This window comes from Anguilla anguilla, chromosome 10, assembly GCF_013347855.1.
Source record: "Anguilla anguilla isolate fAngAng1 chromosome 10, fAngAng1.pri, whole genome shotgun sequence".
Taxonomy (NCBI): Eukaryota; Metazoa; Chordata; class Actinopteri; order Anguilliformes; family Anguillidae; genus Anguilla; species Anguilla anguilla.
The window spans coordinates 31683816-31709865 of record NC_049210.1 but is presented as its reverse complement, the minus strand read 5'-3'; the positions used below and the strand labels follow the sequence as shown (position 1 = coordinate 31709865).

Here is a 26050-nt window from a genome sequence, read left to right as displayed (position 1 = left end):
TGTTACTATCTTACTTTGGACGATAGTAACGTTCGTTAATTTAATGAATAGCTAGAATTAACGTCAGTTACTCCCACCTTAAGTTCATTAGAGAATGTTGGAATGACTATTCAGGTGTTTGGGGAATAACCAACAACATAATTTTGAGAAATACACTTTTTCTTTTAAGTGTGCTGCACGAACCGAAACTCTGGTTGGTAGTTCTGTTTGCACCGTTGTTAAGCAAAAACTGAGTTAAATACGGAACGCCTATTCTACTGTCCAAATAAGGGAGGATTCCGTATTTTACGGGATGGTTGGCATCCCTAAATGGTCTTCACCACGCCCACATTTCTATTAGGCCTCATTTGCATGCATACGGGATATACTTTTCGCGCACTAAGTAAATGAGCTTGTGCAGTTCTGTGCATTATGGAGGCGTCCTCATCGAAAAGTGTTCGGGAGTCTCGGGTAAGCGAGCAATTGTACCCGATAGCGAGAATAAACTTGGTGCCGAATTAAAACGGCGAGGGCGTATAAGAATTACCTGTTGGTGTATGAAACGTTCGCTAAGGCCCGTCTGCAAAATTGGAAGTGGCGCATTTCTGTCATAACTGTGTTGCTTGTAGATGCACATGCAGTAGGCCCAAGGGAAGCGATTCCGTTAGTGTGCATGTGGATTCATTGAATGTAGGCTCTTTCATGTTGTGAATCCAGTTTTGTAGGGTTTTTTTCATTGCATGTGCTCGAAGACTTGGCCTCTGAGTGAGGCTTGTTCAGCTACCGAGCAAACTGTTCGGGAATGCTAGTCCGCAACTTCGGCGAGGCGATGTAGCACGCTAGCGTCTCAATTTCGACACGTTTCTTGTAATTTAGCACGGTAAGAGTTTGGGAGAGTACACGAGAAGTATCGTATGTGAGACAGGTAAGGGCAATTATCACCATATGTCCAGATGCCGTGGTGGAGCATTGACGTTTCTCCCACGAAGGCCCCTAATAATCAGCAGCAGAAGCCAACACTAGCCGTGTTCCAAAAAATGAATAACTTTGCATCAGAATTCAATTCCAAGTCATGTCAACAGACCACACGGCCATCTACAACCACTTAGCTTATAATTGCTTTGTCTGCTTTTACCAAATGTAACAAATTGGGAGTCTGTTGAGTGGTCGAATTCTGTTTTCCACGCGTCGTTCGAAAAGCTAGTTTCCTCGGTATTGTTCCGCAACCTTTTAGACATTAAAAGCACAGGTGTTTTGCTAAACCTTGGTTATGGTTCAGGTGTGCTTGCAATGATGTTATAAATGTATTCGATGAATTGGCTTGTAAAACTTAGGCAAGTCTGCGGTCATTATGTATCTTTGAGGCGTATACCAGTACATTCTAATCAGCAATCAAAGTATCTTCATTCGTTATATATAAATAATATTATTGAGTGAATGCATCGTGCCATTTCGGCCGCATCTTATCGCCCCTTTTCTGGCTTGCGAGCCTGGGGTGCAGGGAAAGGAACGAGACGCCTGACCTCTGGTGGCGATTATTGGTAATGCACGAGGAAGCCGGAAGTATTGGCATTTAAAGATGGCGGCCTCCTGTGTTTACTTTCCCTCTCTTTTTCAAATTTTACCTTTCGCTGTCATATTTCCTGATCTTACCTATTTTGCCCGTTTTTTTCATAATACGTATTATTAGTATTATTATTATTATCTTTCAGCTTGTGAGGATTCCTTCCAGCGTGTCCAGCTATGTCAGCTGATGGTGACTGCTTCAGAAAAGAGGCGGAGAGGTGGAGAGCGTGCAGTTCTTTGTGTGGGTGCATCCAATAGCAGGACAGCGTCAGTCCCCTGCATACCTCCCAGGATTCCGTTTACCTTTCTCAGAGGAATGTGGACGGGTAAACATGCGAACAGGACCATGAAAGATAGTGTTTTATCAATCTGCTACTGCACATTTGCTTTGTTTGTTACTCTGCTGCCAGTTTAAGCAGTTTTATTAAGCGTATGTGCTTCCTGTGCTTGGTTTTACTGCCGCTCTGCTTGGTTTTACTGCTGCTCTGACTGAGAGCGCTCTCCAGGACGCCCCCCTTAAATAGCGGAGTCTTGGGTAGGTATCTTGTGCTCGCTTCGGCAGCACATATACTAAAATTGGAACGATACAGAGAAGATTAGCATGGCCCCTGCGCAAGGATGACACGCAAATTCGTGAAGCGTTCCATATTTTTGTGCCTTACGTGAGGTCTGACTACCATTTTTTCACTGTTTGACCCAATATTTGGTCCTTGGTCCGACTTTCTAAATCGTAAGGTCAGTCGTCTTTGAATAAAGTTTTGTATTTTAGAGGTAAGTCCCAGGACATGAGTAAGTGCAAGCTCTGTTTGATGTTTGGTGTGCTTCTGTGGCTTTTTCATCAAAAGATCTCAGGTTTGGTCTTATTTGCAGTCTTAGTGCACTCTGAGGTCAGTACAGAAACAAACAACAAAATAAAAAACTTGATAACACTCAGTCGGTATTTATGGGGTTAAAATATTGCTGAAAGGTGCAACTTTTTAGACATTACTAAAAGAGGGAATGTAAACAGGAGGGCCCATATCTTTAAATTTCAACATTTCCAGGTGTTCCTACACTACCAGTAATCGCCACCAGAGGTCACATGTCTCCTTCCTTTCACAGCACCCGAGGCTCTGCAGCTAGAAAAGGGGCACTCACGCATTCACAAAAGAACATAATTCACAACAAATAAAGATACCTTAACTGCAGTATTGCTAATCAGAATACGCTAGTATACGTCTGAACGATACCTTGTACTACGGATGTGCTTTGCTGTGGTTCAGGTCTTTTTGCAATGCCGTTAGAAATCCGTAGTACAAGGTATCGTTCAGACGTATACTAGCGATTACTGGTAGTGTAGGAACACCTGGAAATGTTGGGCTCTCCTGTTTACATTCCCTCTTTTTTGGCTCTTACCTTTTGCTATCAAATTTCCTGATCCTACCCATTTTCTACTTTTAAATAATAATTTTTATCTTTCAGCTTGTGAGGATTCTTTCCAGCGTGTCCAGCTATGTCAGCTGATGGTGCCTGCTTCAGAAAAGAGGCCGACAGGTGGAGAGCATGCAGTGCTTTGTGCGGGTGCATCCAATAGCAGCGTGGCAGTCCACTGCATACCGCCCAGGATTCCGTTTACCTGTCTCTGAGGGACTTACACGAGTAAAGATGTGAATAGGAACATGAAAGATTGTGTTTTATCAATCTGCTGCTGCACATTTGCTTTGTTTGTTTCTCTGTTGGCAGTTTAAGCAGTTTTATTAAGCATATATGCTTGATGTGCTTGGTTTTACTGTTGCTCTGACTGAGAGCGCTCTCCAGGACGCCCCCCCTAAGTAGCAGAACCTCGGGTAGCATGGCCCCCTGCGCAAGAGAAGATTAGCATGGCCCCTGCGCGATGACACGCAAATTCGTGAAGCGGTCCATATTTTTGTACCCTATGTGAGGTCTGACTAACATTTTTCCAATGTTGGACTCTGTATTTTGGTCCTTGTTCCGACTCTGAATCCTGATCCTGTATCCAGGACACAAGATGGCGGTGCCCTGTGTGAGGTCTGGTATGTTTCTGTGGCTTTTTCCTCTTTAGAGCTTGTTTTTTTTCATGTAATGAGGGTAAAATGTTTCCGAAAGGTGGCAGCAAGCAGAAAGGCCATTCATAGCAATTTAGGCCTACGTAGAACATTGGAAATGCTGCGATATGATCGGTTTGTGGCAGGTTAGGAAACAAAACTGAACAGACGATTGTCTGGATGTACAGGTCAAAACTTTGACTGGCGCTATGCTGAAACCTGGTGTTAAAGGTGATTAAGGACAAAGGTTTCTCAGGTCAATAGGTGTATGATTTTTTCATTTTAATCTGACATTTGAGAGCACAGCACGGCGGATTCTATTACATGTTTGTGTAATGAGTTGTTCAGAACACAATTATGTTTTCAAAAACCATGTTTCTCCTGAACATCACACATGGAAATACAGTAACAGTAGTAAAAGTTGAGACATTGGTGTACACCCCTGGGAGCTTCATAATGTCCACTAAGAGTCCACTAATACATTTATAAGCCGGTGACACCTGATTCCTGTTTCAGCTAAGGGTTTCAGACCGGCTTTCCGGAGCTTTGCCTCAGACATGCTTGCCGTGGCTGTCCCTACCAGCAGTTCAAATACTACCGGTCCAAGCAGAGGGCAGAACAGGTAACTACAGCGACAAAATGTCCCCCACCCAGTAAGTGTATTAACCTTAATATTACTAGACCGCGTTTTGAGTGATATAAACGCATTAACATTACCTTTACCTTAAAAAATAAATAAATTTAAAAAAACTCAAAACGGCACAAAAGCTAGATGACTAGCCTGCTCTGAACATTGGGAACACGAAATTATAAATAATCCTATTTTTTAATATGAAGTTTATTCAAACAAGTACTGATAGATTGTTCATTTCACCAAATTTTGAGCTCTGATCATAAACCGCATTTGCGGAAGTGTCAAATCCAACTTGAAAACGTAAAAGGACGAAGCCGCCGATTCCACGTGATGAAATTGGAACAACTGAGCCTTCTGATTGGGCGCAAAAAGTATGTAAAAAGTAGAAATAGGAACAAGGGCGTTTTCCGATTGGCTGTGCAATTGGAACATTTGGAACAGAGAATATCGTGAGACAGCGCAATTAAGTCCCGCCCACACCCGGAGGGGAAAACAATTAATCGCACTCCATTGACTTTGTATTGCGTGAAGGTGTGCCTCCTTGTCATTTCCATCTGCTAGCAAACCACATAAAAATGCCTAAAAGCTGCTGTGTGGTGGGATGCACTATCAACGGGGTAATGAACCCAGAACTCATAGAAAAGGCTCATAGGGGTTCGCTCTCCAGACGACGCCAGCTTTGCTGGGCCTTCGCCCTTACTCCTCTCTGCCCTCTCGTGCTCTCCAGGCCGCAGCAGACCACCAGATGGACCCCCGGAGAACGAGACCGAGGAGCAGGAGATAGGGGGACCCGAGGACCTCCCCCCACAACGGCGGCGGCGCCCAGATCCAGCAAGAGTATCTGTGTGGGTCAATGCTTGGCACCCCCTGCTGGAAGGGAGGTCCCATTGCTCCCCGAGGTGTTGATCTCAGATCAGCGCCCTCTGTTGCTGCACAGTTTGGTCCCACTGGGACAGACCAGCGACTGTTCCTGTGCTTCTCTTATCTGCTTAGGTCGGATCTGATGCCTCTTTTCCACCAACGCGAACCTAGTGCTGGTTCGCAGTTAGTTCAACTTGCGAACCTTCTAAGAACCGGTTTGCTTTTCCACGGGTTTGAGAGCATAATACACTGACTAAATGTAAAAAAAGAAAGAAAACAACTTCATACATATACATTTAGTTATATTATTACAGCCTTATTTAGTCGCTCCAGTTTTTCGCGATTCGGAATTTTCGGAATTCAACGGCATTTCCCCGAACGCTGCATAATTCGTAGAAATAATTCGCCGTTTTAGGAATTATGCAGCGTCGGGACAACTGCGGCATTTTGTTTAAGTAGTGTTGAATTCCAAAAATTCTGAATCGCGAAAAACTGGAGGGACCTCTTATTTACTATATCAACTTTAAGACAAGCAACACGCTCGGAATTATCTCATCGCGACCCATTAAATCCAATGGCACAGACATTGATTCATAATTTCAAATTGCTTTCCTAACGGCTATTTTGCATCCTGCGAAACAGTGAATATCAGATTCCTAGACGTACTGATAGCGACCACGTTGCAATACAGGACACTTAAACTGTATGCTAGCAAATTTATGTAAAGTTCCATTCATTTATATGGAGAGGTCAATACCCGAGACTGTAAAAAATATGGACACAGCTACGGTGACGTCACCAATTGACTCTCTGTGGGTCTGTAAAACACGTTTTGAAGCTCAATGGCGGGCGCGGCCATGTTGTCGATTTGGAGCCAAAACCATAGAGTTAAACGGCTCTGTGGTTTTTACAATGTGATTGACAGTCCGGTGCGGAAAAGTCCATCAACCTGAACGAACGATTGCAGAACGAACTTGAGGCTAGCTGACTGTCTGCTGTTATCTTTTAAAATATATTATCAGATGTTTACGGAGTTTAATTTCCATCCGTGACTGTACTGTGTCATGTAATCACGTTATATGTATGACATTAAAAATACAATTATATTCAGTTATCTTCAATTTATGTTTCTCGGCAAAACGAATATGCTTAGCTAGCATATCAGCTTGCCAGTGAGCTAGGTAGGCTATCCGTGGTTAGCTCACGCATTAGCAATATGAACCACAGGGGAAGAACATCGACTACACTGATGGTCAATCAATCAGAGATGTGTAGGCTACTGGTGATTTGACTAGGCTAATTTTCGTATAACTGTCTGGTAGACCTACTGTTAACCGAGCAAGTTATCGTCGTAGGTTTTCGCCACAGTCAGTTAATGAGCCAGTAACTGCTACTAGCTACTCCATCGCCGTTTGTGGTGTTCACTTGCTGGGTGACGCTAGCTGACCGATCGTTCGCAAATCACTTTCTACCGAATAAAAATTAACACTGTCAGCGGTGATTAACAAATCTACCAAGTATTGTAATAACTGATCTGCAGGCGTGTAAATATGACAACGCACTTTGTACAGCAAGTTTTCCACTTGGTGCATGAAGACAAAAATAATGTAGCCTACACTGAATTTCTAATTATTATTAGGCTATTATTTTTTTCTTGTAAATCATCAAAACCAATGGAGAAAAGCCAATACGCAAGGAGCCCCCAGGACCGATTCTGAGAACCACTGTCTTAAATGCCTAGCTTGTCGGTCTCTTAAATGCTACAAGCATGTTCCTTTCTAAATGCCAAGATGGTTAATTTCGTTAAATTCTGTGTGTGTGATTTCATCGTGTGTTGTATGTTATTCAGCAAATGAACCTTGAGACTCTTAATTCGCTTCGTGAAACTGAAAAAGTGTTTATCCCAAAATGGGGATTTTTGTAGCTTTGTCACATGCGTGAAGCATGGCCCAGGTAGACATTTACGGAATGTACACGACTGACGACGGCTGACAGATTGAATGTTTGCCGGTTAAGGTTAGCTAGCTAGTCAAATGGCTTGGTAGCCGAAGTTGCGAACTGTTTTAGCATAGGCTACTGGACTACCAAATATAGCAAGCTGATTACGCTTGCTATATTTATTATTTGGTTAAGTAGGCTAAAGGAAATAGTAAAAATGACTCGGCTACCGAAAAACTTAAGAGGAGGATTATTTTATGGTCGTCTAGTAAATAGCACACGCCATAATGAAATCACCACGAAATGGGATGCCTGCATTTTCTGACTTCGCACAGGTGGACCGTGGCTGGATCCGCAATGTAAAGGCCAAGAGGCGCCACCGCCCACCCCAGTGACCATAGACTGTAGCCCCTACTGTAGCTTAGTCTCTGCAGTAATCAGGAAGTGATGCAAACTGTACCTCATTGGTCCACAACAAATATTATAACAGTGCCCAAATGACACAACAAATCATGAAATCGACCCATGGACAGTCATAAGACGAATAAAACACACATATTGTGACTACTTGTTCTCATGAGAAAAATTTATTGACTTTGTATTTTGACCGCATTTGTAACGTAGACTTACATGGAAACCGGATATGAAAACACCTATACTGGAGCCAACCGTAGTGGCGCTAGTGAGCAACCAGGAACTACAACACCAGGAAATGAGCTTCAAAAACGAAGTCTGGTTTTGGCCGCTTGGTTTTACAGACCCACGGAGAGGCAATGGGTGACGTCACAGTAGCTTTGTCCATATTTTTTACAGTCTCTGGTTTTACAGACCCACGGAGAGGCAATGGGTGACGTCACAGTAGCTTTGTCCATATTTTTTACAGTCTCTGGTTCCAAGCCACTCCCTCTGAATTCAGGCTTGTTCTCTCTAGTGATAATAAGGACACAAAAGAAGATGTGTTACTTCCTGACAGGTGAACTCAAGAAAGGGATTCACGCTTCACAATGCCTCAGTCACTCACAAAAAGGATAGGCAGTAGCTCCCAACTCGAGAATGAAATGTTGTTCATACAGGTGTGCACAGTGCATTCTGCAGAACAACTGAAAAAAATACAGGGATGGCATTTCAAAATTTGTGTATATATAGACAGATGGTGGTGTGTATTCCTGCCTCTCGCCCAATGTACGCTGGGATAGACTCCAGCATCCCCCACGACCCTGCCCAGGATAAGTGGGTATAGTTAATGGATGGATGGATGGGTGTTTATTTAAAACTGAAATATAATTGAAATATGCCATAGCAGCATAAGGGAAATGACACCTGTAATATGAAAGACGGGGGTACATCGTGATGGACCTTACAGGAAGCAATTATGGGATTATATGGTCTAATGCTCCGCTGGATTACTGCTCAGATTATGAAAGCATTTAACAACCGTGTTCCCCGCCTCCAAAAAAAAAAAAAAAAGCAAAAACATTCCTATTGGTGCATCCGCAGTCTGGGAATATTCAGCGGATTGGCGGTAACCCACTAACCCCATTCCTCTTATCTCAGAGCCACAGCGCTAGGTGGCTGGGTAATGTTTTATTTTTCTAACAATACCGAAGCCCAGCCCCTCCCCAGTCGCATATTCCTACTGTCAAACTGACGATTTTACCCGCTATTTAAAATCTGCGGGCCCCCAACCATGTGAATGAGATGGTCAAATCTTTCTTTCAAATTTGCTGAGGTTTTAAAACAGAAAACACGGGTTTATGGCCACAGTGCACCGGCCTTTAAATGGAAACGGCTCATGGCTAACGAGTATAGCCACAGCACTAGGCGGATGTTAGCATAACTGCCACTGCCTGGATTATGGGCGGGGATTTCACATTTGCTTTATGCACAGATTAAACCAAAGGGCACGGCATCGTCATGCTTTTTTCTTTCACTAGACCTTCATGTATGCCTATGAAGGGTGGGAAATATGAACCAATATATTCTGAATATTTTTAACTGTTAGTGTAATGTGCCATGGTGCTATGAAAAGTGAGGTAAAGTCAATAAACTGGTATGGTTAAAATATTGCATGCCTGTACATACATGTCCCCCTCGGTCCCCTACCTGGGCTGGAAGGCGTCGTCCTTGATGACGCCTTCCACACCTTGGGGTCGGCCAGGTCCACCAGGGCCTTGGCGTTGAGGAGACCGAACCCTAATGGGGCGACATAGCTCAGGAGGTAAGACCGATTGTCTGGCAGTCGGAGGGTTGCTGGTTCAAACCCCACCCTGGGCATGTCGAAGTGTCCTTGAGCAAGACACCTAACCCCTAACCCCTAACTGCTCTGGCGAATGAGAGGCATCAATTGTAAAGCGCTTTGGATAAAAGCGCTATATAAATGCAGTCCATTTACCATTTACCAAAGCGGCTGTTCACCATGAGCCTGGCGCTGTTCCGCTTCCAGCCTGGGTTGTTGGCCAGTGGGTCGAACTCCGAGGTCGACACCACCAGGTGCTGGAGGTCCCGCCAGGTGAGGTCGGGGCTGTATGGGAGAGAGCCACGCCCAAAGGTGAGACCGAATTTGAGCAGTTGGCGGGGCCTACGGTCACACACTCAAGTTCCTCCTTGCTCTGTTATATTGGCCATCTTTGCCAAACCGTTGGTCAATAAAACACAGCAAGGAGGAACTTGAGTGTGTGACTCTCTGATTGCTCAATATTCACGCTCTGCTAGTCTGCATCTCTCCAACTATTGGATGTGTGCCATTTTGTGTATAAACTATTAGAAAGTAATATGAAAGTCACTTGGTGCGTTAGCCTGTTCTGATCTCTTCTTTTCTTTTTTTCTTTTTTTGTTTTTTTTTTTTACAGATTCTGAAGGCATTTTATTATATGGAGACATAGAGGCAAGTCACTCCGGCCACTCTGCAGTCATCTTTAACCACCACAGCTGTAGGTCTTGCGATTCATTCAGTCTGTTTTACTGCTGTCCAGCTATGTATCTTGTTTTGTTCTCTTATCTTTAGGAATTTAACGGCAGGCTGTGCATCGTCTGCCTCTGGCACAAATACAAGATCACGCTTGCAGAAGGGGAAGGCTTGTACCAGTCCGTGGACCCAAAGGAGAAGCCACCAAAACCCAGGTGGTGCTCCAAAGGGGTGAAGCAGAGGATCCACAGGGCCATCGAGGTGGATGACGACATCTTCGTCGAATTCAACGACACTCCGGGCCCCATCGAGTCTGACGTCTACCAGACCGAGAGTTTCAGGGCCAGAGCCAGGCTTGAAAAACCGCCGGTAAACACGACAAAGAAGTGACCGAAGAAGTCACAGGCAAAACGGCATTACCGGAGAGTTCAGTGCCTTCAAGGGAAACATTAGGGAGCGTTTAAGACTAGGTCTGACCACTTACCTTGGACTGAAAAAATCAGTGGAAAATACTAAGTTCATTGCAGGGTTTGCTTTCTGGCTGCCTCAGTTTGGGCAATCTTGTTAAGCCGATAAACACTCAATATACTTGATCCTGATTGGCCAAGACCTGCAGCATGTGGAAACCTAAGACCCCACTGCTTGAGTGTTGAGGCCCTTGTTGAAGTATCTGCACATTTATAAACATTAAAATGTTACAAATTTTTAGGTGTGTTCGGATTGCGACAAGGAGACATGTTAGCTTTGTTTGCTTATCAACTTCTTGCTCAGTTGTTGAAGGTTTTTTTTAAAATACATCAATATTTTCTCTTGTGTTCTCAGGTACTTGTTCTTGTGGATACATACATTTTTTTAAATGGTGCTTTTTTGAGACCAATTCCTTCTCTGTTTCATTTTCAAATGCCAAATATTTCTATTGGTTTTGTATTTTTAATTCATTATTGATCTTTATTTTTTACATTTTTTGTGCATTTTCTGATACTCTGCTAAGACTGCACAGATTAGAACAACCAGTATCACTTTTGCTGAGTAAAATCCTTGGCTGGGTTCTTGAATTTCCTGTTGTCTTTTCTTGAGAGTTGATGACCCCCCCACCCCACCTTGTGCGTGTGTGTGTGTGTGTGTGTGTGTGTGTGAAACGTGTGTACCTCTGCTCCCGGTACCACTTGCTTGCTAAAGAAAACTACCACTTGTGTGCCCCTGGTTTGGTCTCCAATAGTTAGCAGTTTACCACTTCTAACCAACATCTTGAAACCAGTCTTGATCAACCAATAAGCTTTATTGTTTGTAGTCTGAACCTCTTTTTTAGCCTCAGTCAGCAGTATATTGGGTATAATGGCACTTTCATCGCGAGCACCAGTGTAGGAACAGGTCAGTCATCAATCAGTCGGCCTTTACCCTTAATTTACAAGCATTGCACTGTCAGAGATTCAGCAAGCTTTCAACATAATTCATGCTTAATACAGTAATCTACAGCAATCACGCAGCCAGTCAATTCCAGGGTTTACACAGGTGACTGACTGTGAACTAAGCTCTTCAAAGGCGATCAGAAGCAGATAAGCACACGGGGCAGGACATTAAAATCCTTGAAGTCATGCTGAAGTCTGATATTTCATAGGAGAGAAGAGGGGAAGCTCAGAGGATAGGGAACTGCAGACCTGAAGTCATATGATGTGACGGGCACGCCCTGTTAGGAACAGGATAGAGAGAGTCCCTGAGATACTGTACTGAGGGGCTAAAATAATGACTGTGCGTGTGAGGAGAGAGAGAGTGCTTGTACCTTAATGGATAATGTGTGTGTGTGTGTGTGAGGAGAGAGAGAGTGCTTGTACCTTAATGGATAATGTGTGTGTGTGTGTGTGTGTGTGAGGAGAGAGAGAGTGCCTGTACCTTAATGGATAATGTGTGCGTGTGTGAGGAGAGAGAGAGTGCTTGTACCTTAATAGATAATGTGTGTGTGTGTGTGTGTGTGTGTATCTTACCTCAGCCTGGTTGCATGTATATGCAGATCACTGCAGGGCTCCAATAGACTGCAGCATTCCCTCCAGCTTCCCGCTCTTATCCAACTCTGCAACGTCAGTACCACCTCCTGTACACTGCTCCCCTATGAACACCCGCGGCACCTGCATGCCCAGACACACACACTGTCTAATTAAAAAAAAAAAAAAATTGCTAATGGCTGAATGGCTAGTGCACCCACCACACAATTATGACATCACACACGAGGCAATATTTCCAGTTCCCATGATCCTCAATGCTTTTTTTCCCATAGGGATTTTTATTTCTGCTGAAAAAAAGGAGGTGACACAGAGGTTTTGGAAATGATACTGCCGGTATATTCTTCCCTATTAAATAAAGTGGCAAAAGTAAATAGCATTTAAGTCGGGATTCAAATCAGTGGTGTAGGTTTCATTCGAACATTGGGGGGGACACATTAAGCTGGGGGTCTTGGGGCCCTCCCCCAAGAAATTTTGAGCGTCAAACACTTCATTTCCTGCATTCTGGTGAACTTTTATGCACCAATTTGTGCCTTTTCTGCATCAATTTATGGTGGAAATGCTTCTTTCATGTTTTTATTGGGAGGGACAAATGCACGTGTTCTAAATATTGAGGGGGACGTATCCCCTGCGTCACCCCGGAAATCTATGCAGGCCCGGCCCGTGGCATAGGCGGTATAGGCGAATGCTAGAACCGCCGTCCATCCATAGGGGCGCCTATGGCAAGCCGTTTTAACATTTAATAGCCAGACTGGACATGTATTGCAGATATCCGTAATTCAATTCTTCCTAGTCAAAAAGAACATTTCAGATATCCACAATGACATTCTTCCTACCCACAATTGTCATTTCAGATATCCACAACGTCATTCTTCCTAGGACAAATGACATCACTTTTGCCATTCATGTGTATTGGGCTTTCAATTTCAGATATCCACAACGTCAGAATGAACATTCTGGATATCTGCAATAGAATTCTTACTAGGAAAAACTCCCATTTCAGATATCTACAATCCAATTGATACTTGTCATACTTTTAATTTCAGATATCCAAAATGAAAAACCCATTCCAGATATCCATAATGTAATTTGTAATCCAAAATACATTGTGACTAAAAATGTCATTATGGATATCCACAATTGGCATTATGACTAGTAAAAATGCAATTGTGGACATCTGTATAAATATTGTGGATATCCATAATTGTAATTCATCCTATCCTGAATGCAGTTTTAGATATCTGAAATTGTCATTCTGGATATCCAAAAAGATAATAATAAATGCCATTAACTTTAACTATTTTTTACTAATGCTATTTTAATACTATTATTTCTAAATATTACAAAAATAGCCCACAAGAACATAAGTACATAGCCTATTTGATAGGTGTAATTTTCTATTTTCTGGGTTGCCCGCAGCGAAACGGAAAAAAGACAGAGGTAATGCGATGAATGAATAGTTGTAGAAGAATGCATCTATTGCATAGTAGTTGCCGTTGGAGCAGAGTGTTACTATCTTACTTTCGTTAATTTAATAAATAGCTAGAATTAACGTCAGTTACTCCCACCTTAAGTTCATTAGTGAATGTTGGAAAGACTATTCAGGTGTTTGGGGAATAACCAACAACATAATTTTGAGAAATACACTTTTTCTTTTAAGTGTGCTGCACGAACCGAAACTCTGGTTGGTAGTTCTGTTTGCACCGTTGTTAAGCAAAAACTGAGTTAAATACGGAACGCCTATTCTACTGTCCAAATAAGGGAGGACTCCTCATTTTGCGGGATGTTTGGCATCCCTAAATGAAGCCAGTAACTAGAACCGTGATCCAAAGTGTGTGTGTTCTGCATGCCGGGCTATAACGTGGTCTGATATAATTAGTGTGCATTTGCGTACATAGATTGTCCTGCAGGTCCTTTGTTTATACTCTCTTGGACAGTAGAGGGCCATTGACTCTCACAAAGTTTCATTCTGAAACTGTGACTGTTTATAAAACAAAACATAAAGCCACATTGGGGAGTTTGTAAGGCTTGTCTGGCAACCCTTGTTCATGAGAGTTCGCGCCAAATACTGCGAGATTGGTCTTCACCACGCCCACATTTCTATTAGGCCTCATTTGCATGCATACGGGATATACTTTTAGCGCAGTAAGTAAATGAGCTTGTGCAGTTCTGTGCATTATGGACGCGTCCTCACCGAAAAGTGTTCGGGAGTCTCGGGTAAGCGAGCAATTGTACCCGATAGCGAGAATAAACTTGGTGCCGAATTAAAACGGCGAGGGCGTATAAGAATTGCCTGTTGGTGTATTAAATGTTCGCTAAGGCCCGTCTGCAAAATTGGAAGTGGCGCATTTGTGTCATAACTGTGTTGCTTGTAGATGCACATGCAGTAGGCCCAAGGGAAGCGATTCTGTTAGTGTGCATGTGGATTAATTGAATGTAGGCTCTTTCATGTCGTGAATCCCGTTTTGTAGGGTTTTTTTCATTGCATGTGCTCGAAGACTTGGCCTCTGAGTGAGGCTTGTTCAGCTACCGAGCAAACTGTTCGGGAATGCTAGTCCGCAACTTCGGCGAGGCGATGTAGCACGCTAGCGTCTCAATTTCGACACGTTTCTTGTAATTTAGCACGGTACGAGTTTGGGAGAGTACACGAGAAGTACCGTATGCGACACAGGTAAAGGCAATTGTCACCATATGTCCAAATGCCGTGGTGGAGCATTGACGTTTCTCCCACTAAGGCCCCTAATAATCGGCAGCAGAAGCCAACATTAGCCGTGTTCCAAAAAATGAATAACTTTGCATCAGAACTCAATTCCAAGTCATGTCAACAGACCACACGGCCATCTACAACCACTTATCTTATAATTGCTTTGTCTGCTTTTACCCAATTTCACAAATTGGGAGTCTGTTGAGTGGTCGAATTCTGTTTTCCACGCGTCGTTCGAAAAGCTAGTTTCCTCGGTGTTGTTCCGCAACCTTTTAGACATTAAAAGCACAGGTGTTTTGCTAAACCTTGGTTATGGTTCAGGTGTGCTTGCAATTATGTTATAAATGTATTCGATGAATTGGCTTGTAAAACTTAGGCAAGTCTGCGGTCATTATGTATCTTTGAGGCGTATACCAGTACATTCTAATCAGCAATGCTGCAGTCAAAGTATCTTCATTCGTTATATATAAATAATATTATTGAGTGAATGCATCGTGCCATTTCGGCCGCATCTTATCGCCCCTTTTCTGGCTTGCGAGCTTGGGGTGCAGTGAAAGGAATGAGACGCCTGACCTCTGGTGGCGATTATTGGTAATGCACGAGGAAGCCGGAAGTATTGGCATTTAAAGATGGCGGCCTCCTGTGTTTACTTTCCCTCTCTTTTTCAAATTTTACCTTTCGCTGTCATATTTCCTGATCTTACCTATTTTGCCAGTTTTTTTCATAATACGTATTATTAGTATTATTATTTTTGTCTTTCAGCTTGTGAGGATTCCTTCCAGCGTGTCCAGCTATGTCAGCTGATGGTGACTGCTTCAGAAAAGAGGCGGAGAGGTGGAGAGCGTGCAGTTCTTTGTGTGGGTGCATCCAATAGCAGGACAGCGTCAGTCCCCTGCATACCTCCCAGGATTCCGTTTACCTTTCTCAGAGGAATGTGGACGGGTAAACATGCGAACAGGACCATGAAAGATTGTGTTTTATCAATCTGCTACTGCACATTTGCTTTGTTTGTTACTCTGCTGCCAGTTTAAGCAGTTTTATTAAGCGTATGTGCTTCCTGTGCTTGGTTTTACTGCCGCTCTGCTTGGTTTTACTGCTGCTCTGACTGAGAGCGCTCTCCAGGACGCCCCCCTTAAATAGCGGAGTCTCTGGTAGGTATCTTGTGCTCGCTTCGGCAGCACATATACTAAAATTGGAACGATACAGAGAAGATTAGCATGGCCCCTGCGCAAGGATGACACGCAAATTCGTGAAGCGTTCCATATTTTTGTGCCTTACGTGAGGTCTGACTACCATTTTTTCACTGTTTGACCCAATATTTGGTCCTTGGTCCGACTTTCTAAATCGTAAGGTCAGTCGTCTTTGAATAAAGTTTTGTATTTTAGAGGTAAGTCCCAGGACATGAGTAAGTACAAGCTCCGTTTGATGTTTGGTGTGCTTCTGTGGCTTTTTCATCAAAAGATCTCAGGTTTGGTCTTATTTGCAGTCTTAGTGCACTCTGAGGTCAGTACAGAAACAAACAACAAAATAAAAAACTTGATAACACTCAGTCGGTATTTATGGGGTTAAAATATTGCTGAAAGGTGCAACTTTTTAGACATTACTAAAAGGGAATGTAAACAGGAGGGCCCCTATCTTTAAATTACAACATTTCCAAGTGTTCCTACACTACCAGTAATCGCCACCAGAGGTCACATGTCTCCTTCCTTTCACAGCAGCCGAGGCTCTGCAGCTAGAAAAGGGGCACTCACGCATTCACAAAAGAACATAATTCACAACAAATAAAGATACATTAACTGCAGTATTGCTAATCAGAATACGCTAGTATACGTCTGAACGATACCTTGTACTACGGATGTGCTTTGCTGTGGTTCAGGTCTTTTTGCAATGCCGTTAGAAATGTATTTCATGAATTGGCTTAAAGTTCCTATCCGTAGTACAAGGTATCGTTCAGACGTATACTATCGTATTCTGATTAGCAATACTGCAGTTAATGTATCTTTATTTGTTGTGAATTATGTTCTTTTGTGAATGCGTGAGTGCTCCTTTTGACAGTTTCCTTTTTGCCCCTTTTCTATCTGCAGAGCCTCGGGTGCTGTGAAAGGAAGGAGACGTGTGACCTCTGGTGGCGATTACTGGTAGTGTAGGAACACCTGGAAATGTTGTAATTTAAAGATAGGGGCCCTCCTGTTTACATTCCCTCTTTTTTTGGCTCTTACCTTTTGCTATCAAATTTCCTGATCCTCCCAACTTTCTAGTTTTAAATAATAATAATTTATATCTTTCAGGTTGTGAGGATTCTTTCCAGCGTGTCCAGCTATGTCAGCTGATGGTGACTGCTTCAGAAAAGAGGTGGAGAGCATGCAGTTCTTTGTGCGGGTGCATCCAATAGCAGCGCGGCAGTCCAATGCATACCTCCCAGGATTCCACTCACCTGTCTCTGAGGGACTTGCATGAGTAAAGATGTGAACAGGAACATCAAAGATTGTGTTTGATTAATCTGCTGTTGCACATTTGCTTTGTTTGTTTCTCTGTTGGCAGTTTAAGCAGTTTTATTAAGCGTATGTGCTTGATGTGCTTGGTTTTACTTCTGCCCTGACTGACAGCGCTCTCCAGGACGCACCCCTTAAGTAGCAGAACCTCGGGTACCATGGACCCTGCGCAAGGATCACACGCAAATTCGTGAAGCGGTCCATATTTTTGTGCCCTATGTCAAAGTCAAAGTGTTTTTATTTGTTAAGTGCACAGTATAACACAGGTCATTCTGAGCAAAGAAATTCTTATGACATGGCAGGCAGCAACTACGTAGAAGCAGAGCAAAAATATCAAAAAATATCAAAAATATACATAATATTAAACATATTTAAATATTAGCAGCAGTACCAGCCTGTACAGATGGGGGATATGGACAGTGAGAATTGGAGTATTAAATATTTAATTATTAAACATAAAGTGCAGGAGTGCTGATGAATATGTGCATAAGATTGTGATAATGTACATTGAACGTACATAGGAAGTGAAGGAGCATACATAGGAGGTCATGTGATCAATGTGATCCCTGAGATTAATGTTGCTGGTTGAGAAGCCTGATGGCCTGGGGGAAAAAACTGTTTGTGAGTCTGGTCGTCCGTGCCCGGATGCTCCGGTAGCGTCTACCAGACGGCAGCAGCGAGAACAGACCATAGCCTGGGTGGCTGAAGTCTTATGATTTTCTGTGCTTTCCTAAGGCATCGTGTGTGGTAGATGCCTTGCACAGAGGGGAGGTGGCAGCCAATGATGCGCTCCGCTGTCTTCACCACCCTCTGGAGGGCTTTGCGGTCAGCAGCTGCCGTACCAGGCAGTAATGCAACCGGGTCTGACTAACATTTTTCCAATGTTTGACTCCGTATTTTGGTCCTTGTTCCGACTCTGAATCCTGATCCTGTATCCAGGACACAAGATGGCGGTGCCCTGTGTGAGGTCTGGTATGTTTGTGGCTTTTTCCTCTTTAGAGCTTGTTTTTTTTTCATGTAATGAGGGTAAAATGTTTCCGAAAGGTGGCAGCAAGCAGAAAGGCCATTCATAGCAATTTAGGCCTACGTAGAACTTTGGAAATGCTGCGATATGATCGGTTTGTGGCAGGTTAGGAAACAAAACTGAACAGACGATTGTCTGGATGTACAGGTCTGGCGGTCAGCGTCTGCTTGACCTTTGCCTGTAGTTCCCCTGGGGACAGCGGACGGTTGCCTAAAAACGCAGAGTTGGCAGAAGCGGGCGGGGCGCACGGGCCCAGGTTGGGGTGTCTTCCGACGAAGACACTTGACGTAGCTGAAAGATTTTATCAATCAGTTGCATTCTCTACAAAATTGCAATAAGAGCGCCTGCTATAGAAAACAGTATTTTATGGCACTTACGTGATCTTGCTCTTTTCCTCTGACTCGTAGAGGTCCCTCAGCGTGTCCGCTTTGTATTTTCTGAAGCCAGCGAGGCCGGGCTGGCTGGCCAGGGACCGCGCTTCCTCCTGCGCTTTGTGGAACCTGACTAACTGCACGAAGTCAGGGTAGACGCAGGCGTAACGGGTGAGAGCGTCCTTGTTGGCCATCTGAGACCCCTCGGACACGCTGGTCTCCCGCTCCCTCTGGTGCCGATGCACCAAGTGAATGGCGTAGCCCACGTCATTCCCAGTAGCCAGCGGAAGGTCTGACCCTGGTACTTGCCAAACTCCATGGTGCATTGCCTCAGCACCAGTCTGGCGTTCCCAGGGTCACCTCCCGTGGAGATGACGTGGACTCCGCCTCCACCTCCTCCGGCTTCCTCGCCCTGAATGGGGCTCTGCCTCCAGAGGCACCTGGGGGCCGAGAGCCTCAGCGCCTCTGAAGGTTTCAGGATGAGACTCCCCGAAGGAAGTCTCCTAAAGATCGGATTTTCCCTGATTGATGGCAAAGGTGTTAATTAATAAGTGACCTGGTCAGACCCTGGTACTTTCCAAACTATGCGGTGCTGTGGCTCAGAATCAGTTTGGCGTCCCCCGGAGACGATTGATGGAATTAAAGCACGCACTCCCACACTCCCATGATGAGTTTCTTTACTTGTACACAGGGCAAAATATGCTTATGACAAGGTACTTAGGCTCGGGAAGTTATAGGGAATATTTCTGCAAATGTTTAATGTCATTTTGATTGGTTTGTGGCAGTCATTCAACTCCCTTTGAGCATTCTTGAAGTTTCCATAGTTTTCACTAAAGAGTCTAGAAAGGAAATTTTGTTGAATTCCCAGTCGATTTTTGAAGATTTCTTCAATTCAATTTCCAATTAAATCCCAGAGCGGGTATTTATACAGAGTATTGAAAAGTCACTTAAGTCTGCATAAAATGCAGTTTAAATACAGTTAAATAGTATTGGATATGATCGGTTTGTGGCAGGTTAGGAAACAAAACTGAACAGACGATCGTCTGGATGTACAGGTCTGGTGGTCAGCATCTGCTTGACCTTTGCCTGTAGTTCCCCTGGGGACAGCGGACGGTTGCCTAAAAACGCAGAGTTGGCAGAAGCAGGCGGGGCGGGGCGCGGGCCCAGGTTGGGGTGTCCTCCGACGAAGACACTTGGCGAAGCTGAAAGATTTTATCAATCAGTTGCATTCTCTGCAAAATTGCAATAAGAGCGCCTGCTATAGAGAACAATATCTTATGGCACTTACGTGATCTTGCTCTTTTCCTCTGACTCGTAGAGGTCCCTCAGCGTGTCCGATTTGTATTTTCCAAAGCCAACGAGGCCGGGCTGGCTGGCCAGGGACCGCGCTTCCTCCTGCGCTTTGCGGAACCTGACTAACTCCACGAAGTCAGGGTAGACGCAGGCGTAACGGGTGAGAGCGTCCTTGTTGGCCATCTGAGACCCCTCGGACACGCTGGTCTCCCGCTCCCTCTGGTGCCCATGCACCAGGTGGATGGCGTAGCCCACGTCATTCCCAGTAGCCAGCGGAAGGTCTGACCCTGGTACTTGCCAAACTCCATGGTGCATTGCCTCAGCACCAGTCTGGCGTTCCCAGGGTCGCCTCTCGAGGAGATGACGTGGACCCGCGCCACCGCCTCCACCTCCTCTGGCTTCCTCGCCCTGAATGGGGCTCTGCCTCCAGAGGCACCTGGGAGCGAGAGCCTCAGCCCCTCTGGTGAAGGTTTCAGGATGAGACTCCCCGAAGGAAGTCTCCTAAAGATCGGATTTTCCCTGATTGATGGAAAATGTGTTAATTAATAAGTGACCTGGTCAGACCCTGGTACTTTCCAAACTCTGCGGTGCTGTGGCTCAGAATCAGTTTGGCGTCCCCCGGAGACGATTGATGGAATTAAAGCACGCACTCCCACACTCCCACGATGAGTTTCTTTACTTGTACACAGGGCAAAATATGCTTATGACAAGGTACTTAGGCTCGGGAAGTTACAGGGAATATTTCTGCAAATGTTTAATGTCATTTTGATTGGTTTGTGGCAGTCGTTCAACTCCCTTTGAGCATTCTTGAAGTTTCCAGAGTTTTCACTAAAGAGTCTAGAAAGGAAATTTTGTTGAATTCCCAATCGATTTTTGAAGATTTCTTCAATTTCCAATTAAATCCCAGAGCAGGTATTTATACAGAGTATTGAAAAGTCACTTAAGTCTGCATAAAATGCAGTTTAAATACAGTTAAATAGTATTGGATATGATCGGTTTGTGGCAGGTTAGGAAACAAAACTGAACAGACGATTGTCTGGATGTACAGGTCTGGCGGTCAGCGTCTGCTTGACCTTTGCTTGTAGTTCCCCTGGGGACAGCGGACGGTTGCCTAAAAACGCAGAGTTGGCAGAAGCGGGCGGGGCGCGGCGCGCGGGCCCAGGTTGGGGTGTCTTCCGACGAAGCCACTTGACGTAGCTGAAAGATTTTATCAATCAGTTGCATTCTCTGCAAAATTGCAATAAGAGCGCCTGCTATAGAAAACAGTATTTTATGGCACTTACGTGATCTTGCTCTTTTCCTCTGACTCGTAGAGGTCCCTCAGCATGTCCGATTTGTATTTTCCAAAGCCAACGAGGCCGGGCTGGCTGGCCAGGGACCGCGCTTCCTCCTGCGCCTTGTGGAACCTGACTAACTCCACGAAGTCAGGGTAGACGCAGGCGTAACGGGTGAGAGCGTCCTTGTTGGCCATCTGAGACCCCTCGGACACGCTGGTCTCCCGCTCCCTCTGGTGCCCATGCACCAGGTGGATGGCGTAGCCCACGTCATTCCCAGTAGCCAGCGGAAGGTCTGACCCTGGTACTTGCCAAACTCCATGGTGCATTGGCTCAGCACCAGTCTGGCGTTCCCAGGGTCACCTCTCGAGGAGATGACGTGGACCCGCGCCACCGCCTCCACCTCCTCTGGCTTCCTCGCCCTAAATGGGGCTCTGCCTCCAGAGGCACCTGGGAGCGAGAGCCTCAGCCCCTCTGGTGAAGGTTTCAGGATGAGACTCCCCGAAGGAAGTCTCCTAAAGATCGGATTTTCCCTGATTGATGGAAAATGTGTTAATTAATAAGTGACCTGGTCAGACCCTGGTACTTTCCAAACTCTGCGGTGCTGTGGCTCAGAATCAGTTTGGCGTCCCCCAGAGACGATTGATGGAATTAAAGCACGCACTCCCACACTCCCATGATGAGTTTCTTTACTTGTACACAGGGCAAAATATGCTTATGACAAGGTACTTAGGCTCGGGAAGTTATAGGGAATATTTCTGCAAATGTTTAATGTCATTTTGATTAGTTTGTGGCAGTCATTCAACTCCCTTGAGCATTCTTGAAGTTTCCAGAGTTTTCACTAAAGAGTCTAGAAAGGAAATTTTGTTGAATTCCCAATCGATTTTTGAAGATTTCTTCAATTCAATTTCCAATTAAATCCCAGAGCGGGTATTTATACAGAGTATTGAAAAGTCACTTAAGTCTGCATAAAATGCAGTTTAAATACAGTTAAATAGTATTCACATTTAATGTGCTTGAAGTATTTCCAAATGCATGGACCCCAAATAATAATGCTTTTTTTAAATTTAAAGTTTTCAAATACTTAAAGTACTACAGCTGTTTTTCAAATGTTCTTTTTCCAAATGCCTTGGATGAAGTAGAATTTAAGGCCACTGGGTGCGTTTGAATGCTTTTGCAGAAAACTGATAAGTAACAGAAAATTGTGTTCTTTGATTTGAGATGTTAGTTGTGACCTTTTTCCATTTAAAAAGCTGCTGAGTAATTTTGGGAGATAAATGGTTGTCTGCTATTGATGTGCGACTTGGCTGTTTTTATCCTCTGTTGAATGATGCAAATGTTAAATTGTGTACACCACCGTGCGTGCATATTTTAAATAAAACTTGAAATGAAACTTAATTGCTGTTGTTCATTACTCTACGTGATGTCACAGTTTGTATTGTATTGTAAATGAGAATTGGTTCTCAACTGATTTTACCTGGTTAAATAAAGGTCAAATTACGAGAGTGTGTACTATGGACCCACACATGGTTGCAAATAATTTAGGTAAGTTTTCGAACAGTAGATACAAGTAACTGGCATCAAACTCAAAACAAGCTGATGTGCAGGAGCGAAGGGAAAACTTTTACTGGCGCTATGCTGACACCTGGTGTTAAAGGTGAGTAAGGACAAAGGTTTCTCAGGTCAATAGGTGTATGATTTTTTCATTTTAATCTGACATTTGAGAGTACAGCACGGCGGATTCTATTACATGTTTGTGTAATGAGATGTTCAGAACACAATTATGTTTTCAAAAACCATGTTTCTCCTGAACATCACACATGGAAATACAGTAACCGTAGTAAAAGTTGAGACATTGATGTACACCCCTGGGAGCTTCACAGTGTCCACTAAAAGAGTGGAGCTTTGCCTCAGACATGCTTGCCGTGGCTGTCCCTACCAGCAGTTCAAATACTACCGGTCCAAGTAGAGGGCAGAACAGGTAACTACAGCGACAGTGTCCCCCACACAGTAAGTGTATTAACCTTAATATTACTAGACCGCGTTTTGAGTGATATAAACGCATTAACATTACCTTTACCTTAAAAAAAAACTCAAAACGGCACAAAAGCTAGATGGCTAGCCTGCTCTGAACATAGGGAACACGAAATTATAAATAATCGTTCTATTTTTAATGTGAAGTTTATTCAAACAGGTACTGATAGATTGTTCATTTCACCAAATTTTGAGCTCCTGATCATAAACCGCATTTGCGGAAATGTCAAATCCAACTTAAAAACGTAAAAGGACGAAGCCGCCGATTCCACGTGATGAAATTGGAACAACCGGTCCTTCTGATTGGGCGCAAAAAGTATATAAAAAGTAGAAATTGGAACAAGGGCGTTTTACGATTGGCTGTGCAATTGGAACATTTGGAACAGAGAATATCGTGAGACAGCGCAATTAAGTCCCGCCCACACCCGGAGGGGAAAACAATTAATCGCTCTCCATTGACTTTGTATTGCGTGAAGGTGCCTCCTTGTCATTTCCATCTGCTAGCAAACAACATAAAAATGCCTAAAAGCTGCTGTGTGGTGGGATGCACTGTCAAAAGGGTAATGAACCCAGAACTCATAGAAAAGGCTCATAGGGGTTCGCTCTCCAGACTACGCCAGCTTTGCTGGGCCTTCGCCCTTACTCCTCTCTGCCCTCTCGTGATCTCCGGGCCGCGGCAGACCACCAGATGGACCCCCGGAGAACGAGGCCGAGGAGCAGGCAGATAGGGGGACCCGAGGACCTCCCCCCACAACGGCGGCGGCGCCCAGATCCAGCAAGAGCATCTGTGTGGATCAATGCTTGGCACCCCCTGCTGGAAGGGAGGTCCTACTGCGCCCCGAGGTGCTGATCTCAGATCAGCGCCCTCTGTTGCTGCACAGTTTGGTCCCGCTGGGACAGACCAGCGACTGTTCCTGTGCTTCTTCTTCTCTTATCTGCTTAGGTCGAATCTGATGCCTCTTTTCCACCAACGCGAACCTAGTGCTGGTTCGCAGTTAGTTCAACTAAGAACTGGTTTGCTTTTCCACGGGTTTGAGAGCATAATAAACTGTCTAAATGTAAAAAAAAGAAAGAAAACAACTTCATACATATACATTTAGTTATATTATTACAGCCTTATTTAGTCGCTCCAGTTTTTCGCGATTCGGATTTTTCGGAATTCAACGGCATTTCCCCGAACGCTGCATAATTCGTAGAAATAATTCGCCGTTTTGGGAATTATGCAGCGTCGGGAAAAATCCGGCATTTTGTTTAAGTAGTGTTGAATTCCAAAAATTCTGAATCGCGAAAAAGGGAGGGCCCTCTTATTTACTATATCAACTTTAAGACAAGCAACACGCTCGGAATTATCTCATCGCGACCCATTAAATCCAATGGCACAGACATTGCTTCATAATTTCAAACTGCTTTCCTAACAGCTATTTTGCATCCTGCGAAACAGTGAATATCAGATTCCTAGACGTACTGATAGCGACCACGTCGCAAGACAGGACACTTAAACTGTATGCTAGCAAATTTATGTAAAGTTCCATTCATTTGTATGGGGAGGTCAATACACGTCCCCTTAGCAACCAAAAGCTATAGCGCTGGACCACCTCTGACTTATTTGCCGGCACAGAAAAAAATCTCTGAAAAAAAGTACTGAAAAAAGCACAGGAACAGTGCTTAGCGGGTCGCTGGTCCGTCTCAGGGGGACCAAACTGCAGCAACAGAGGGCGCTGATCTGAGATCAGCACCTCGGGGCGCAGTGGGACCACCCTTCCAGCAGGGGGTGCCAAAAACATTGGAGGATAACAAGAACAAAGAACGGTATGAGCTATCTGGGTGATTTCAGGATCTCTGAATCTGGGAATAGTTACACTCAATGACATGCATGTTAGGTGCACTCCTGCAGGTGCCCTTGACCAAGGCACTTACCTCAGAACTGGAGTTGGTCCCCGAGGTGCTGCACTGTGGCTGCCCACTGCTCCTAGGTAACTAAGGATGGGTCAAATGCAAATCTTACATGGGACTCAGATCGCTGAGTGGAACGTGATCATCAACCCCTGTCGGGGGTTTAGAACTTTAATTCAAAAAGGCCAATCACACAATATCTTTAATCATTTTTATTATCAAATGCGAAGTCAAGAACAATTTTAACTATTATAGAAATATATTTATATTGTATAAATACAGAGCAGTACACTGTTCACATAGAGAAAATCTAATTTTCAGCAGGACCTTTGCATTTGCCCTACTTCATTTTAAATTGCATGTACCCTACTTAGACACGAAGGGGAAAAAAAACAAGTATGATATAACTACATTTACTATATAACTGCGCCGAAATATGAGGAATGACGGGTATACAACGTCACATTCAAGTGTTGTACAGGCGGTGCAAGCACATTTAACCAAATATTAACTTGCGTCGCCTTGTCATTATAACTTAGGACCACGGTTTATGTAATGATACATCGCGATTCACTGTCGGAATCGCTGTCAGTAGCCTACTGTAGGCCTACATAAATGAATAGAAAACGGCTTCTCCGACATTAAAGCAACAAATACTCTTACATACATGTGTCCAGTGGATATAAAGGCAGCTTAACACATCCCTAAACTCAGGCGGTTGGCAAACAACGAAAACATATTTCCAGTTGTGCTAACAGGATTAGCAGTTGGATGTGCCACAAACCGCGTGATGCCTGTAACCTTGTGAAGGTATACAGAACTCAGGGCTGAAAGCCTCACATCATTCTAGCTTATTCACCACTGAGCAGGCACAGTACTTTATACAGTGTATTGCATAGATAGCCTACATACCATACACTCCTGTTCATTGAACGTCACAGTTTCTTTCCATTATTATTCAGTCAGAAAGGAGCTGTCACAAAGAATCCATTCATTCATCTCAACTGATACTGTAATTAAGTGTGCAAGAAAGTATTTTA

At 44.1% G+C, this 26050-nt stretch overlaps 1 protein-coding gene, 1 long non-coding RNA gene, 2 other non-coding genes and 1 pseudogene across 15 annotated transcripts; all 5 read left to right on the top strand.

Moving 5' to 3' along the window:
* Positions 1-364: 364 nt before the first annotated feature.
* On the top strand, positions 365-10983 carry LOC118206634 (Rieske domain-containing protein-like). 12 transcript variants are annotated; one of them, XR_004761216.1, is made up of 7 exons: positions 365-450; positions 1692-1871; positions 3007-3105; positions 3546-3578; positions 4107-4212; positions 9873-9953; positions 10028-10114. XR_004761216.1 is itself a non-coding variant. In XM_035379536.1 (7 exons), the coding sequence occupies exons 1-6, from the start codon at positions 387-389 to the stop codon at positions 9877-9879; spliced, it is 489 nt and encodes a 162-aa protein (XP_035235427.1). In that variant the 5' UTR covers positions 365-386; the 3' UTR covers positions 9880-9907; positions 10028-10070. The 12 variants fall into 12 exon arrangements, 10 of the variants coding, with proteins under 10 accessions (XP_035235427.1, XP_035235430.1, XP_035235426.1 ...); XM_035379536.1 differs by having other exon boundaries at positions 9873-9907; positions 10028-10070; XM_035379539.1 differs by lacking the exon at positions 4107-4212.
* Positions 2092-2198, top strand: LOC118207148. Its single transcript, XR_004761318.1, has one exon. It is a non-coding gene; the product is annotated as a U6 spliceosomal RNA (small nuclear RNA).
* Positions 3391-3453, top strand: LOC118207149 (annotated as a pseudogene).
* A 3076-nt stretch (positions 10984-14059) lies between the features above and the next one.
* On the top strand, positions 14060-22481 carry LOC118206635. Its single transcript, XR_004761218.1, has 4 exons — positions 14060-14142; positions 15392-16016; positions 16918-18250; positions 20816-22481. It is a non-coding gene; the product is annotated as an uncharacterized LOC118206635 (long non-coding RNA).
* LOC118207147 lies at positions 15792-15898 on the top strand. The gene has a single exon (XR_004761317.1). It is a non-coding gene; the product is annotated as a U6 spliceosomal RNA (small nuclear RNA).
* Positions 22482-26050: the final 3569 nt, after the last annotated feature.